Source organism: Monodelphis domestica, chromosome 5, assembly GCF_027887165.1.
Source record: "Monodelphis domestica isolate mMonDom1 chromosome 5, mMonDom1.pri, whole genome shotgun sequence".
NCBI classification, from domain to species: domain Eukaryota; kingdom Metazoa; phylum Chordata; class Mammalia; order Didelphimorphia; family Didelphidae; genus Monodelphis; species Monodelphis domestica.
Genome location: NC_077231.1, coordinates 223,899,004 through 223,915,766, shown reverse-complemented (window position 1 = coordinate 223,915,766; position 16,763 = coordinate 223,899,004). Strand labels below are relative to the sequence as shown.

Below are 16,763 nucleotides of genomic sequence, written 5' to 3'. Positions count from 1 at the left end.
CTTGTCAAATAATACATGAAATATTACATTTGATTTTTATCACAGTTTTAAAAGGATGAAGGACTAAGCTACAGAGCAGGCAGTACTGTACTGTGTGGGAGAAATTTCAGTACATAAGAAATCAAAAGTTCTAGGTTTGAATTCCAGACTCTCCCATTAACTAGCTAAATTATTTTAATAAGTAATTTTACTTATCTGAATCTCTTTAAAATGAGGGGGTTAATCTAGAAGACTAAGCGTTCTAAACTAGAAGACTAGAATACTTTTGTCTCTAAGAAAAGGGCAACTAAGATGGGAAAAATGCCTTAGAGTTCATTTATTATGAGGTTCATTGAAGGAACTAAAGGATGTCATTATCCTAGAAAAGAACAGACTTGACGGTTGTAAAGATATGGAGAGGATGGTAGCTGCTTTCATATATCTGAAGAGCTTTTTCATGGACAGTTTTGATTCATTCTGTTTATTCTTAGAGGCAGAATTAGAAACATTAAGGTAAAACATGTAATGATAGATTTAGGTTTGATGGAAGGAAAAATGAGCCACTTTAGAAGATAATATGTTTATACTTTATAAGAACTGCAGAACAACTAAAAGACTAGTGGAAATAATTAACAACTTTAGCAAAGTTGTAGGGAACAAAATAAACCCACATAAATCATCAGCATTTCTATATATTTCCAACATAACTCAGCAACAGGAGTTAGAAAGGGAAACTCCATTTAAAATCACTCTAGACAATATAAAATATTTAGGAATCTATCTCCCAAAACAAACACAGGAGTTATATGAACACAATTACAAAACACTTTTCACACAATTAAAACTAGATCTTAACAATTAGTAAACCTTAATTGCTCTTGGGTAGGACAAGCTGATATAATAAAAATGACAATCCTACCCAAATTAATCTACTTATTCAGGGTCATCCCTATCAAACTACCAAAAAGCTTCTTTTTTATAGAATTAGGAAAAATCATAACAAAGTTCATCTGGAAAAACAAAAGAGCAAGAATATCAAGGGAAATAATGAAAAAAAATGAAGAATGAGGGCCTAGCAGTATCAGATCTTAGATGGTACTATAAAGCAGTGATCATCAAAAAAATATGCTACTGGCTAAGAGACAGAAGAGTGGATCAATGGAATACACTAGGGGTAAATGACCTCAGTAAGCTAGAGTTTGATAAACCCAAAGATCCCAGTTTTGGGGACAAGAACTCACTATTTGACAAAAACTGCTAGGAAAATTGTAAAATACTATGGGAAAAGTTAGGTTTAGATCAACATCTTATACCCTATACCAAGATAAATTCAAAATGGGTATATGACTTAAATATAAAGAGTGAAATCATAAATAAATTAGGTGAATATAGAATAGTATACCTTGTAATAATAAATTTGGCAAGTTGTAAAAATAAAATATTTAGACAGGAAAACTGTTCCAGTATAGGTTTAAAACTGTTCAGATACGTTCAGATACTTTTGATAAAGGTAATCAAAAGTATCCTCTCTAATATCATCCATACAACCTGTCAGATCTGTAGGAAAGGATGTAATTTAAGAATAAGCAAGGAGAATATTGCAAAATGTAAAATGAGTGACTTTGATTATATCAAATTAAAAGGCTTTTGTACAAACAAAATCAATGCAACCAAAATTAAAAGGAAAGCAACAAACTGGGAGAACACTTTTTATAAGAAAATTCTCTGACAAAGGTTTAATTTCCCAAATATCCAAGGAACTAAGTCAAATTTACAAAAAATCAAGCCATTCCTCAATCAACAAATGGTCAAGGGATACAAATGGGCAGTTTTCACATGATGAAATCAAAACTATCAATAAGCACATGAAAAAGTGTTCTAAATCCCTCCTGATTAGAAAAATGCAAACTAAAACAACTCTGAGGTACCACCTAATACCTAGCAGATTGGCCAATATGGCAGCAAAGGAAAATGATAAATATTGAGGAGGATGTGGCAAAATTGGGACAATAATACACTGCTGATGGAGTTGTGAATGTTAGATCATTCTGGAGGGCAATTTGGAACTATGCGCAAAGGGCTTTAAATGAATGCCTACCCTTTGACCCAGCCATATCACTGCTAGGTTTGTATCCCAAAGAGATAATAAGGGAAAAGTCTTGTACAAAAATATTTATCGCTGCGCTCTCTGTGGTGGCAAAAAATTGGAAAATGAGGGGATGCCCTTCAATTGGGGAATGGCTGAACAAACTGTGGTATCTGATGGTGATGGAATACTATTGTGCTCAAAGGAATAACGAACTGGAAGACTTTCATGTGAACTGGAACAACCTCCAGGAATTGATGCAGAGTGAAAGGAGCAGAACCAGGAGAACATTGTACACAGAGACTGATACATTATGACACAATTGAATGTAATAGACTTTTCTACTAGCAGCAATGCAATGACCCAGGACAATCGAGAGGAACACTGTACACCCACCTCCAGAGAAAGAACTGTGGGAACAGAAAAGCAGAAGAAAAACATAGGATCGATCACATAGTGTGATAGGGATGTGATTAGGGATTTGATGTTAAAGGATCACTTGACTGCAAATATGAATAACATGGAAATAGGTTTTGAACAATGATACATGTATAACCCAGTGGAACTGCTTGTCAGCTTTGGGAGAGAGGAAGAGGGGGTGGATCATAAATCATGTAACCATGGGAAAATATTTTAAAGAAAAAAAGGAAAAAAGAAAAAAGGGAAAAAAGAAGATAATGTATTCTCGTACACTATATCTTCAAGCAAATTCTAGAAGATTACTTGCTTAGAATACTGTGGAAGAAATTATTGCATGACATGAGTTAAATGAGTTTTCCCTGAAATCCCTTCTAATTCTAAGAATCTGTAATTCTCTGGGGATAAGCTCATATAAAAATTAGACTGATGTAAATAGTGTTGGCTTTATATACAGGAAGAGAATTTGAATTCTTTGATTTGACATACATTTTTAAAAAATATGTTATTTTCCCACCCCTTCCCATGGGCCAGGAATTCATATCATAAACCTCATATGTTTGGATGAAGGTATCATTTCAAGGTTTCACATTATGATTGGTGGAAAGAACATGGAACTTGGCAACCAGGAGGTCTAATTTCAACTAGTTATATATATTTTTAATATATATATATATATATGTATATATATATATATATTAAAGATTTAACTTATTAGTTGACTTTTCTGATTTGTGCTTAGTAATATTTTATTTTTTACCAATTACATGTAAAAACAACTTAAAATTCATTTTCTAACTTTGAGTTCTAAATTCTCTTTCTCCTTTTCTCCTCTCCTCTTCCACTGAGATGGTAAATAATTTAATATAAGTTTTTCAAGTAACTATGAATCTTTGGATACATTATTAGACTACTCAAGGTCTCAGAGGAGATTAGAATAAATTATATTTAATGTACAATCCAATTTTAAAACTGCTTAATTTATGCACTTATGTTACTAATCATGCAGAATGGAAAATTTTGAGTTATGGGAAATCATGATAAAGAAAAACCATGGGGCACTGAAAAAGAGTGGTATGGGTAAGACCAAGGGTTGTGCTGGCAAACATTTAACAATTATCTTCCTGGGGGAAAATGTACGTACAACCCACATTTTCAGTTTAATCAGCCATATTAATATTTTTGTCAATCAGTTTATTAAGCCTAGAAAATTTAAAAAGCAAAGATAAAAATCTAGCTCTGTTGCATAGCATGTGCTATTTATTGAGGTGTAAATGCTCATGCTGAAAATTTAACAACTGACTGATTAGTCATTTGTGTTGGCTCTGCTGACTCCTCATAAGACCTCATGTGTATATAAATATATAGATGGATTTTATTATATGTCTTTTGTACTTAGATTCATCACTACATTTATTTGGAACATCTGATGTTCCAGAAACATTCTTACTAACTTTTTCTTCTTAAACCTGATTTGCAAAGCTGGAAAGTAATATAAAACCCAAGAGGGTAAGGTCAAATTATACTATAAGAACCCCAAGTTCAGAGTCTTTAAATTTATCAAGGACAATTTTCTTTCTCTAGTTTTAAGGAAGATAATATTTGAATCTTCTCAGCTAAAGATTTTGAAAATGTCACCTTAAAATTGTTTTAATGAATAAACTTTCTAATTTTCCTTAAATGAACAGCTATAGTTAACTGGCTCACATAACTTTTGAATATTTGAAATTTTAGGGAGACTATTTTTTACATTTGATTTGCATTCAATATAACAAATTAATATCCATTTTGAAGCAAGATTGTTAAAAAATCTATAAGTGGCAAGGATCCTTAACCTATCACTTTTTGGGTATTAAATCAATGTCCCCTAGAAATATTGGGAAAAAGAATACCTTGAAATATTGACATATTTTTTGCCCTTTGCATTGTTTAATTCTTTACTTTACTGCCAAGATAGGGGAGCTGATCAATATGAATGAGGACATTCAGAAAGGGCCAAAAGTCAATTGACCTAGAGTCAAATAATCCATGTTAATGATATTCTAAATGCAAGACTGGGGAAGCTGTATCCTTATCAACTTGGGATTAATACATCTGTTTCAAAAATATGGTAAGGATGGTTCTTTAAATGTCTAAAATACAAAGAATCATGATTATAATAATCTGGGCATGACATTCCCTAACTCAATTCAAAAAGTATTGAGATTACATTAGAAAGTAAAAGGGAAAATATAACATAATTTGCAAAAAATTGAAAAACTAGGAAAAAACAGATCTAGAGCTTTTCTTTTAATTCTCAATCTAATACTATTTTTATCTTATTTAATTTTTCACATGTTAGTACAATTTTAATTGTCATTTTGCAATCTATATCCTTTCCCTCTCTCCTGTCCCTTTCCCTTCCCCAAGAAGGCAGGTAATATAATTTTAGCTGTACATGTGTTATCATATAATATTTATTTCCGTGTTTGTCATGTTGTGAATTAAGACATATTTTGCTTACACTAGAGAAAAATTCATGGAGGAAATAAAGTGAAGAATGTCATGCTTGAATCTGCATTCAAACTCTGTTAGTTCCTTCTATGTTATTTTGATTCTCCCAATGAAATAAGTGTGAGCCATTAGGAAAAAGGTAGGAACAGCCTCCTCTGGTAGAGGATGATAGAGAATGAATATTATTATTTTTTGTAACCACAACAGACCTGGCTTACAGCCTTACACAGATATGGCCTTCAAAAATGTTTACTGAAATTTCATTCATCTTTTAGTAACCAAATCAAATGCCACTTTCTCATATTATCATTTCTCTTCCAGTGACTTTAGTATTTTTAATACTCCTTTTGATCATTGATAAGCAGTTATTAACTATCTACTAAGTGCAAAGTATTGTGCTAAATAAGACAGCTCCTAAAATTGAGGAATCACAATTTACTGTTGCAATTATTAAAATATGTGCCTTATCCCTCCTCCAAGACTGAGTGATTTCTCAATGACTAGATGACCTCTAAAGTCTCCCCTAATGCAAAATTGATTCTACCTTGAAAGTGGGGACTTATTTATCTTGGTAACTTGCCTCTATCCTTTCTCCCTATACTCACGTAGTACTTTGTCCAAAGGAAGCAACCAAAAGATGCCTTTTTCATTTGTTAATTTATTTATTGAATTAAACTGAAGCAAATGCTAGACAGTGTTTGTATGAAACAGAACCACAATCCTTATAGAAAGAAAAATTGAAAAAAATATATATCTTAGGACACTCACTAGATACTAAGTGGCACTGTTATAGTGCTCATTTTACATCTAGACAGGATAGGGGAACTTTCATGTGTAATATCTAATATGGAAAGGAAGACCAACTACCCAAAGTGGGGGACATCATATCTGAAATTCTACCATTAGAGAATCATTTCAAGTCACTTCCCCTGCAATCCTCTGCAGAGCAAAAATTTCAGCAGGACTACTACATGAGAAAAAGATCAGCAACACCTGAGTGTAATCTAATGTGTCCTGAAACCACTAGAGGAGGGTAGTTCAAGAATAAAAGGGATAAATTAGGGGCAAGGGTTTAGCACCCAGAATTTTAACCAATAAGAAAAATAAGAATTTCTCTGAGCGTTAACTCCTTCCTCTGAGTTTTCTTTTATTTGATGATTGATATTACAAAAGCCATGTTCTAGGAAGGTTTATCTTTCAACTCTGTGCAGGTGTATTGTGGGATTAAGGGTAAGGAATGTTGAGGAAGGATAATATTAAGTCTCATGTGCAACAAATATTACAATCCAGCTAGCATCTTGGTCCCATCTCAACATTGTGATCCTTAGTTTCAGACTTGAATCCTTGGGACTACCTTGTAGTTAGTTCTATGTGTTTGGCTCTAACTTCCTTTCAACTTATTTGACTGGTGATGCCACTGAATCTTGTGGCAGTATTAGCTTGTTTTCTTGCATCTTGGCTTACAAGTCCTCTCTCTCTCTCTCTCTCTCTCTCTCTCTCTCTCTCTCTCTCTCTCTCTCTCTCTCTCTCTCTCTCTGTCTCTCTCTCTCTCTCTGCCTCTACCACAATTTCTGGAGGAAAGAGAGTACAGAAGAAGTTTACAAGAAGCACAAGTGGTCAGAGATGATCAATAGAATAAGTGGATAATCCATGGCAAGGGGAGGGAATAGCTAAGAGTCTTGGTTTGATCAGTGACTTTTCAGATTTTCAATTGAGGCTACGAGAAGTGGATTGAATTCAAAGATTTATATTGTTGGTGATGAACAAAAATGACTGAGCACTCTAGCAGGAGGAGCTGAATGCCTGGAAAAGAGGAGAACAAAGACAACTAATGAGAGGCTAGCAAAGGAATGAGGCTGAGAGGGCAAATGGTTTCAAAGGGGAGTTATCCTGTAGAGGAGGGAACCATTGAGCAAGAAAAGAGTATAAGGATAGGAAGAGGGAGATAGTCCCTAGGACGAGATTCGTAAAAAAAAAAAAGGCAGTAATTGTAGATTAAGCAACATGTCAAAGTACAAAATCTGTCAGTTAACAAGCATTATAAAGGACATACCATGAGACAGACACTGTTTAGCCCTGGGGATAGAAAGACCAAACTCCACATCCCCTCCCCATTCCCCCCAAAAAAACCACCACAAAACAACAGACCCTATCCTCAAAGAAATCACAACCTAAATTGTACTTCTGCTTACTATATATATATATATATATATATATATATATATATGTTCCAGAGCAAATCACTTGCCTCCTGCTCCACATTTCAATTTCTTCATCCATTAAAAAAGAAGGGTTGGACTAGATGACCTCCAATGCCCATTCTTGCCACAAATCTATGATTAAATGATCCTATCAATCAGTCAGTGAACCTTTTATGATAATAAAACCTTCATCTATGTCTATAGCAAAATGACTTTGTTTCAGAACAAGGCAGAGTCTGTGCCTTCTTCCAAGCCTTAAACTTGAAAGAGGAGACTCATGACTCAGTTGAAAACTGATTTTCTTTCAGTATAGAAAACTAACAGGATACAGCAGCACTGAAAATACATAAGCTATTAACTAAGGGACATAGTTCATTTTTATATGAAATACTCATGTCACATTTTCTATGGCATAGCTATAAACAATGGGATAAAGATTTCTCTATGTCACTAAAATAACATTTTTTTTAACCCTTAACCTTCTGTCTTAGCATCAGTACTGTATATTGGTTCTAAGGCAGAAGAATGGTAAGGGCTGGGCAATGGGGTGGGGGTGTTAAGTGACTTGCCCAGGGTCACACAACTAGGAAGTATCTAAGTGTAGATGTGAACCCAGCACCTCCTATCTCAGGGCCTGCCTCTCAATCCATTGAGCCACCTACATGCCCCCCAAAAGACATTTTCTTGATCCACAAAGTCAGACAACACAAAGAAAGAAACCGAGGTAAATAAAGAAGAAAGTGTTCCTACCAGCTGCACATTGGTTACCGGAGGGAGGTGGGAGAAGGGGAGAGAAAGAACATGAATCATGTAACCATGGACAAATATTCTAAATAATTAATTAGATAAAACATTTTTAAGACAAAAAAAAAAGTATTTCTCCCATAGCTTCTTAGAAGTTGGATTATAGATAGAGAAAAAGGAAACATTCCGTTAGAGAAAATATTCATTCTTGAAACAGGATAAAAAGTTAGTACAGATCCACTAATTACTTAGCTTTCAATTCATTTTCAAAGAATATTTGATGAAAACAAAATGACAAAATGATAAGGTAATAAATAATTAGAAAATAAAAAAATATTTAGCAGAAAGAGCTATTGACCAAATGATGAGTACTAGGAAACTTAGCATACACCAGAATTAAGTATATGGAAGCTAAGAAGAGCATTGTATAGAGTGTAGGGCTAAAGTCAAGAAGATGACTCTATCTGAGTTCAAATCTGGTTGTGTGACCTTGGGCAAGTCATTTAATCCTGTTTACCTCAGTTCCTCATCTGGAGACAGAAATGGTTAACCAATCCAATATCTTTGCCAAGAAAACCCCTAATGGGGTCATGATGGGCACAACTGAAAAATAACTCAATAGCAACAATGAATCCAAGATCTTCATGAGGTCTGAGATACACTTACATGAGGGCACATGTACACCAATGGAGTTTGGCAGTAAGATCCTCAGGCTGAGCTGTCCGGCCAATCAGAAAGAGGACACAACTCTGTTTATAAGCAAGAGACCCCCTTTTCACCTAGAAAACTGGTAAGAGAACCATTCTTTGAAATTCTCAAGGCTGTATTTTTAAATTTTAAATTAATTTACTGACTGCTCAGGACAGTAGACTCCCTCTCGAATCCAAATAGGCACCAGCAAGAGCTAGTGGGGTCAAAGAGCAGGGCAAAAAAGGGGGCAAAAGAGCCAGGGAACCTCCTGTGCCAGGCAATATACACTACTTATGACTGCACCACTCAATCCCTTCACTAGACATCCCATAACAGCTCTGATTAGGAAATAAATAGCTACTGAAGAGGTGGATTTAGTGACTTCTTCCTTATTACTTCATCACAGGAAGAGGTGAATCTCAGCATGCCAACAAGGCTTCAGAGCACAATAACTCCCTCTCATCTCTCAAAAGGGTTCAAAAGGCTATTCAGCCTTGCCCTTCATCCTTTTATCCTTAACAAAGATGATCACAAAAGGGAGATCCCAACCTAGTTTCACAGCTGGGGAAGAAAGGGTTACAACCTCAACTTCGGGGAAGAAAGGAGGGAAATGATTTTATAATTCAGTATTAATTTTCCACATTTATTGAGTAAAAATCCAGATGCTACAGTTAATACTGATTTCATCAACATTTACATAGTACTTTGCAAAACACATTCGATGTGTTCTCTCATTTGACTCTCCTAATCACTCTGTGCCACAGGCAATGAAGGTATTATTAACTCTTATTTTAATGATGAAGAAACTGAGATAAAAATGACTTGCCCAAAGTCACGCAGTCAGACAAAATATTTTTTAGGGGTTCAATTGAGCTTTTATAGATTCCAGACTAATGTACCATTGCTATAGTACAGATTAACTACTGTTTTGACACCCAAGTCCATTTCTTCTCTTATCTCTCAAATTTAAGAAAGGAACAAGCCTAGGACTGTTTTGTAATCAATGAGTAAGAATAAGGCTGGTGGTCCATATCTCATAGGCATAGAATTATAGATCACAGGAACATTGATTTCTAGAGGTGGGAGGGATCGGAGGAGTCATAAAGTCTAACTCTCTGTTTATAGATGAGGAAATATGTTTACCTACTCAAGGTCATAGTTATTTTTGAATTATATTTGAATTCACTACATCAAATTGCCTTTTAGAGGCATTTCTCCTTATTTTGAAGAAATTTAAATGACCTCAAGTGTGGAAAAATACAAACCCTGGATCTGGTTTTGTTTTGTTTTCTTTTATTTTGTTTTTCCCTATCATGAGGAAAGAAATAATGCAAAACCCAGAAACCGAAATTAGCTATGAGGCTTGGTATCCTCACTTTACCTGTGATTTCTCATTTACACCATTTGAAAAAGGAGATGATTAGATTAAGTGACCTTTAAGTTCCCTTATAATTCTAAACCCCATACTATAATCTTATAACTACTCTAAAAAATGTTAATACTCTATGGAGACTACTCACAATATGGATGGGATGGCAGTTGATTTATTGACCTTCCCACCACGAACTAGTTCTATTGGTGGAGTAATTCCTTTTCCACAAAGTCTCCCCCTCAAAGTTCTGAGCATATTCTCTATAATGTGTTTAGGGACTACAGTAATCAGCTTTCTCTAAGTATTAGAATAAAGAGGAAAGAACAGCTCATACTATTATGGACGATAATAGAATCTGATCAGCGAGGCCCCAGGGTTTTATAAAACACAAATCATGTAAACAAACTCAATAGCTTTTTTTTTTTATAAAACCCACAAAATTAGTGCAAGAAGAAACCCAGTAGGTGTTCTATATTTGGGCTTCACACTTCATAATCCAGAGGACAGAATGCTTTTTACTTGGCTTGTAAAATGAAATGAAATTTCCAGCATATGAACACAGTCACAGTGCCTGCAGAGTAGTGAGTAGGGGACAGCAGACACAAATAAATGACAACACAGAATTTAGAGGGGCTTACGTTGGGTTTCTGGAATATTGTTGAGAAGAGTTTTAATCACAGTTATTACTTAATAATATTCTTCAAACGGCATGGTGTGGTCAAAGGAATACCAGGCTAGGAGTTAGATGGAGGTAAATCTTTTTCTTTCTCCCTTACCTTCTGTCCTAGTATCAGTTCTGAGAGAGAAGAGAGGCAAAGGCTAGGCAATCTAGTTAAGTGAATTTCCCAGGGTCACACAGCTAAAAAATATCTGAGGCCAGATTTGAAACTGGGACCTCTTGACTGCAGGACTTGTGCTTTATCCACTCTGTTACCTAGCTTCCTCCCAAAGGTTTTCTACCATTATCACAGATTTTTTTGCCCCTAACTTTTTGTTTATATTTTTAATAGATATCATTCATATAGTGCACTGAAAGAGTCCCTTAACGTCCTTGACTTTCAGTTCCCACATCTGTAAAATAAACATAAGATTTGTATAATTAGAAAAATTTGGACTCCATCTCCCAGAATTCTTTTCTTGACCCAGGAATCCTTTTGCCCTTCACGTTTGTGTTTGTTACATTTGTGAGTTTCGGGTAATGCCTCCCTCGCTCTCTTTCTTCTTTCTCGAGATCACGGCTTCAGTTAGTTAGCTCCTTTTAACTCTAGTTTTTATTTTAATAAATTTTGTAAATGTAATACTTGCATTATTGTATATTAATTTTAATTCTCACAGAATAGTCAAACTAACAACTTTTTCATGTATGGATATCAAATAAGATAATTGTATGTAACTAGACTTTTTAACATGAAGCACAATAGAAATGTCAAATATCATTTTTTCAGTTGTGATGAAATTACAGATCCTGAATGTAGTAGACAAGAATACTTAGTGTTAATATCATTGTTGCTTTTATTGCTTTGGAAAAGGGAAGGTGCCATATGAATAAATGACATAAACAAATGAAAGTTCAAGTTTACTCCTGAGAATTTGACAGCACCATCAGAAGAGCAGAAATAAATCAATACATTTGAAAGGCTGGGGGGAGGGGGGAGGCAACTATAGGAGATGGGGGAAGGAAAGGGAGGAGGTGGGGAAGAGAAGAAAGGTTCAGAGAGGGAAGAAAGAGGGAAAGAGAGAGCACAGAGACAGACAAGAAAGACATATAGGGGGATACTAAAAAATGGAAGCTAGTTTATGCAAGGATATTCTGCATGTAACCTATGTAGAACCTTGATTTTCAGTAAGAGCAAGAGTGAGAAAATGTTAGCAATTGAAACAAAACAACGCAGAATTAGATAAAATCATGTGAACTTCAGAGAGCTATAAAATCCTGAAGAGCAAACGAGATAGTTTGACTGTTATGCAAAGGAAATTCTACTTTGAGCTATTTCATTCCTCTGAAACTGTCCATTTTGCCATTTCTTTTTTTTTTAACCCTTACCTTCCATCTTAGAATCCATACTGTGTATTGGTTCCAAGGCAGAACAGTGAGGGCTAGGCAATGGGGGTTAAGTGACTTGCCCAGGGTCACACAGCTGGGAAGTGTCTGAGGCCAGACTTGAACCAAAGGCTATATGTCTCTAGGCCTGGTTCTCAATCCACTGAGCCACCCAGCTGTCCCTTGCCATTTCTTAATGTAAGAAAACTCCAAAAGGAGTCAAGAAGAATCAGCTATGACTGAAACAACTCAAAAAACCAAAACAACAAAAACTGTACATAAGAATCCCTGCCAGTTGTATAGTGACTAAATTTCAAATGTTAATATTATCCATTGTATTTTTTGTTAACTATTTCCCAAATACATTTTAATTTTTTTGATAGGGGCAAAGAATCGTGATACAGTCCTGCTCTTTAAAGAGATTTGGGCATTGTACCATAAGAGAAAAGCAGAACAGCTGCTTACAACAAGGTGGCAGAGATTTAGGGGGCTACCCGTGACCTATGGTCTGTAAACCATTGCCTCTGTCTCAGAGAGCTGAGTCAGAAGACCCTCACAAAGATTCAAGGATTCCCATAGTCATAGAATAAGTGTGCTAAGAGTGAGGCTTGAATGCAAGTCTCTTTAGTCAATCTCAGGCATTCATTCTGAGGATAGCAGTACCCAAATCAAAATATAAATAACAATAAAAATGAAACATAGCAGGTGTTAATAAGGAACCATCATCTTTTGTAACTAAAACATCTGTGCAAGCCAAGCACCCAGCCCTCAGTCATCTCCCCAGCTCTGAACTCTGGGCACTGACTCAACAATCATGTTCTTCAATCTCTGAATTGACTACAGTCTTAGAATACTTGACTTTAGGGTCCTTTCTTCTGTGAATTGACTTTGTAAATGCATACCATTGATCGCTTAAATTGGGATGGGAGGTTTCTTACTGTAGTGATTGTAGGTTGCTGCACTTCCAGCAATAATGTCACATCTTTGATCATGAGTTTGTGGTCCTTTGGTAAAGCAGTGACTTTGATTTGTGTGATTACCATCTCTTATAATATTTAATTTATAAAATGTTAGGATAAAAAAAGTGGCAAAGTATAGATTGACATCTCATTAAATCGTCTCCAGAAAACGTGAATAGATATAGTTACCCGTCATGTTGCAGTAAACTTTCAGAGGCCCCAGAGCTCCACTGCCATCAGGATCAATCCAGTAAAAATTGGAGGTTTTGCCTAGGTGTTTATAAGCTTCGCAGGAGAGTTCATAGATAGCTGAAATAAATAAACCAAAATGCACCTAAGTACAATGAAGACCATGATTCCTTACACAGATTGCTCAGATTTCCTTTTCATATTTACACAAAAATGATGCATGAGAGTCTGGGAAAGCATTGCTTAAGACAGTCTTTCTTCACTACTCTCTAATCCTTGCACCCCCTATTAAGTTCAAAGGCTTGGCCAGTGCATCATATTTGCATACTGTCCTATTGTAAACCTTAAAATTTCTTAGACTTATGAATATTGGAAATTTCACCATTGGGAAATTTCATACTTGGAAAAAATTTCCTACTGATAGTAAGAACTCTATTGGAATGTGAACCCCCTTGGCATGGGAGGATCTTTCTCCTCCCTACCTAAGACTACTTTAGGACAGAAACCTTTTGCTAAACAATGGAAAGGGCTTTGACCTATGCTTAAGCATAGAACAGGAAGTTCTTTGAGTCATGATTTATTTTAGAATTGATACAATAAAGATACTTGGAATGACAGAACCAGGTCTTGAAACTACAATCTCCACACTACTCAGAATAAAAGGATTTAGGAAGGGCTGCAGCAAGGATCAAGATTTAATTATTAGAGAATATGACCTTCAACAGACATGTGCAAAAGGGGCAGACCTCTGGGCGGTCCTGGGTTAAGCTAGAGCCACCATTGGCACAGGAAAGACATGGACAGTGATTGGTAGATGTGAGAACTGAGGGGAGGGAACTTAGATGGTTTCCTTAAAGATAGCAGGGTCTGAGGACTGGAGGTTGGGGAGGTTTTGCTCTGAGAGGTTGTGCTCTGAGAAGTTTGGCTCTGAAGGAGGCTGGAGGTGGAGGTCCCTGAGACTGTTTCTCCATTTTGGTCACGTGAGTGATAGGGACTGATCTTTTTTCTTTGCCCCAGCTATCTAAGGGCTTGGGCCTTTTGGCCCAGCCTAAACAGAGGGGGTATTTAAACCCTATTCCCTTCTCTCCCCTTTCTCTCTCTCTCTCTCTCTCTCTCTCTCTCTCTCTCTCTCTCTCTAATACCTTTCTTCCTCCTGTTTGTAATTAAAAACTCCATAAAAGGTTGACTGCTGACTTGAGTTTTCATTTAGGAATTACATAGCTGAATTCCGTGGTGACCTTAAATTTATATCAGTCTTTTAAAGTGATTTCCTTGTCACACTATTTAAGAGCACAAAGGGAGATAATTCTCCTTGAATGACCACAAAATATTCTTGCAAAGCTAACATTTTTGAGAAAATTTAGAAATTATACTTAAAAATGTGTTGAATGTTTGTAATTTCTCTCTTTTGTCATAAAACCAGATGGTGGAGGGTTTGCAGTTTGAATTGATCAATCAATTGATCAAACACTAAACAAATGAAATGTATGTTTTTGATATGGGCCATTGCCATTCTTCATCTCATCTTCTTTGTTGCCCTCCCACTTTTAAGAAATTATTTCCTTTCTCTTTGGTTTGGTTTCAAAATTCCATAAGGATGGGAGACCCCACTGAATTACAGATAATCCATGAAAAATGGTTTTTCATTGTTGTGGGCTATCAAGCTAGATACTAAGAGAATGAAAGAAATAAGAGACTAAAGAAACAACTATTTTGGAGGAGATAAAGCAACCCTAATTCTCCTTTTATTCAGAAAAAAAAGGGTAGAGAAAATGCCTCTTAGATAATTTTATTTGTTACAGGTGCTTTAACTGCATCAAATCTCTTTTTCACAGAAAGCCGACACTGGTGTAATTAAATTATATGTTCTTTTTAGTTGTTTTCCTTTTTGTTCCCATGCTGAGGTTGACATACTTTCCTCTTTTCAAGGGGACTGCACCTGTTTTCCAGAAATAAAAGGTGGCCATTTTTATTTCTTCTTGATAGAAATTCTTCTAGAATTCTATGGAGAAAACTTTTTTAACAATGCTGACTGGCATTTTAATGGCAAATAAATATATTTTGAAAGTTTGCATGTGCACATTCTGAGTCTTTTTGGCAAAAAGATCCTAGGACATTCACTTTAATAACCATTTGGAAATGCATTTAAAGAATGTTATTATGGCCCCCTGTGACATAGGAACAGATGGAATTTGGTGAACCATATTTTTTGTGGCTTTTTGCTTCCAGCTTTCCTCTTCCTCTGTTGAGTCTTGTGTTTGCCCTGGGTTATTTGCCTCCCTTCCCCCTTAATGGTACTCACCCATATCAGTCCTAATAGGCAGCATCTGGTGCTTAGAATTCTATCTTTCTATGTCCTCCTTAACCACTATTTTAATTTTTAAAAGACTCTTTTTCTTTAACCTTCAAATTTTTATGTTTCTCATATCCTTAAAAATTAATCTTTTGGGGGTATGTAGGTGACTCAACGGATTAAAAGTCAGGCCTAGACATAGGAGTTCCTGGGTTCAAATCTGACCTTAGAAACTTCCTAGCTGTGTGACCCTGGATAAGTCATTTTACCCCCACTGCCTAGCCCTTACTACTCTTCTCCCTTGGAACCAAAATTTAGTATTGATTTTAAGATGAAAGATAAGGGTTACAAATATATATATATATACTTGGAAGATTGTTTCTATTCTTCCTAGTTCCCATGACATCTTTTCTTCTTTTGTGATAACAATTCAATGAGTAGTTGACATTTGCTGATATTTTAAGGAAATTGAATATATTTTCCAAGTTCTCTTTGTATGTTATAATCTTGATGATGGATCTTCTTCAACTACTTCCTCTTTCTTGCCTCAGTGATCAGGAAAATTCTTGAGTGATTACAGATCTTTATTGAGCAGACTAGAGGACTCAACAAAGTATACTATTAAGTTTTAGCAAGAGCATGCAGAGCACCACCACAACAAGGGGCCTCTCTCCAACTTGGACTTTATGATGGATATCTTCCATCCCAGGAGTGAAAATGTCATAAGCATTCATCAACTTATTTTATGTCTTGCCTGATATTTGTGTTATATCTTTTAAGCAATTTGGAATGCTTATGATATGCAAATAGGACATATATTGATTGAAGAGAATCTCTTAGGCAAGGATTAAGTTTTTTTTTGCATCATGGGGACTTTTGTAATGTGGAGAAAGCCATGGACTTATTCTCAGACTATTTTTCTTTAATGTATAAAATTAAATACATAAAGGACAATTAAACAGCAATCAAAATATTTTTCAAATCCAAATTCATAGATTCCATATTAAGAATTCCTGCTTTGATGTGCTATTTTGTTCTATCAAATGCTTTTAATTAATGAACAATAAGCAAAATGGGATTTATATTCCCTGCATATTCCAGTCAGTTGTAATAGTCAAATTCATTAAGGAATAATTACTTGCAAAATCCTGCCTAATCTCTGCTAACACTATCACTCTGGATGTCTTCAATGTACACATAGATGAGGAATAAGTAGGCTGAAAGTTCTTGATGGTGTCTCTCTCTCTTTATTATTATTATTTTTTTGGCATTAAAGTTTGAGATTTTTTTCCACAGCTC

The 16,763-nt window shown here is 35.4% G+C and overlaps 1 protein-coding gene across 1 annotated transcript in view; it reads right to left on the bottom strand.

The window, feature by feature from the left end:
- Nucleotides 1-16,763, bottom strand: part of CNTNAP2 (contactin associated protein 2) — a 2,768,972-nt gene that overhangs the window by 1,006,137 nt on the left and 1,746,072 nt on the right. The window contains exon 12 of the mRNA XM_007504517.3: nt 13,172-13,291. Coding sequence (XP_007504579.1) covers nt 13,172-13,291 — 120 coding nt within the window. The remainder of the gene's footprint in view (nt 1-13,171; nt 13,292-16,763) is intronic.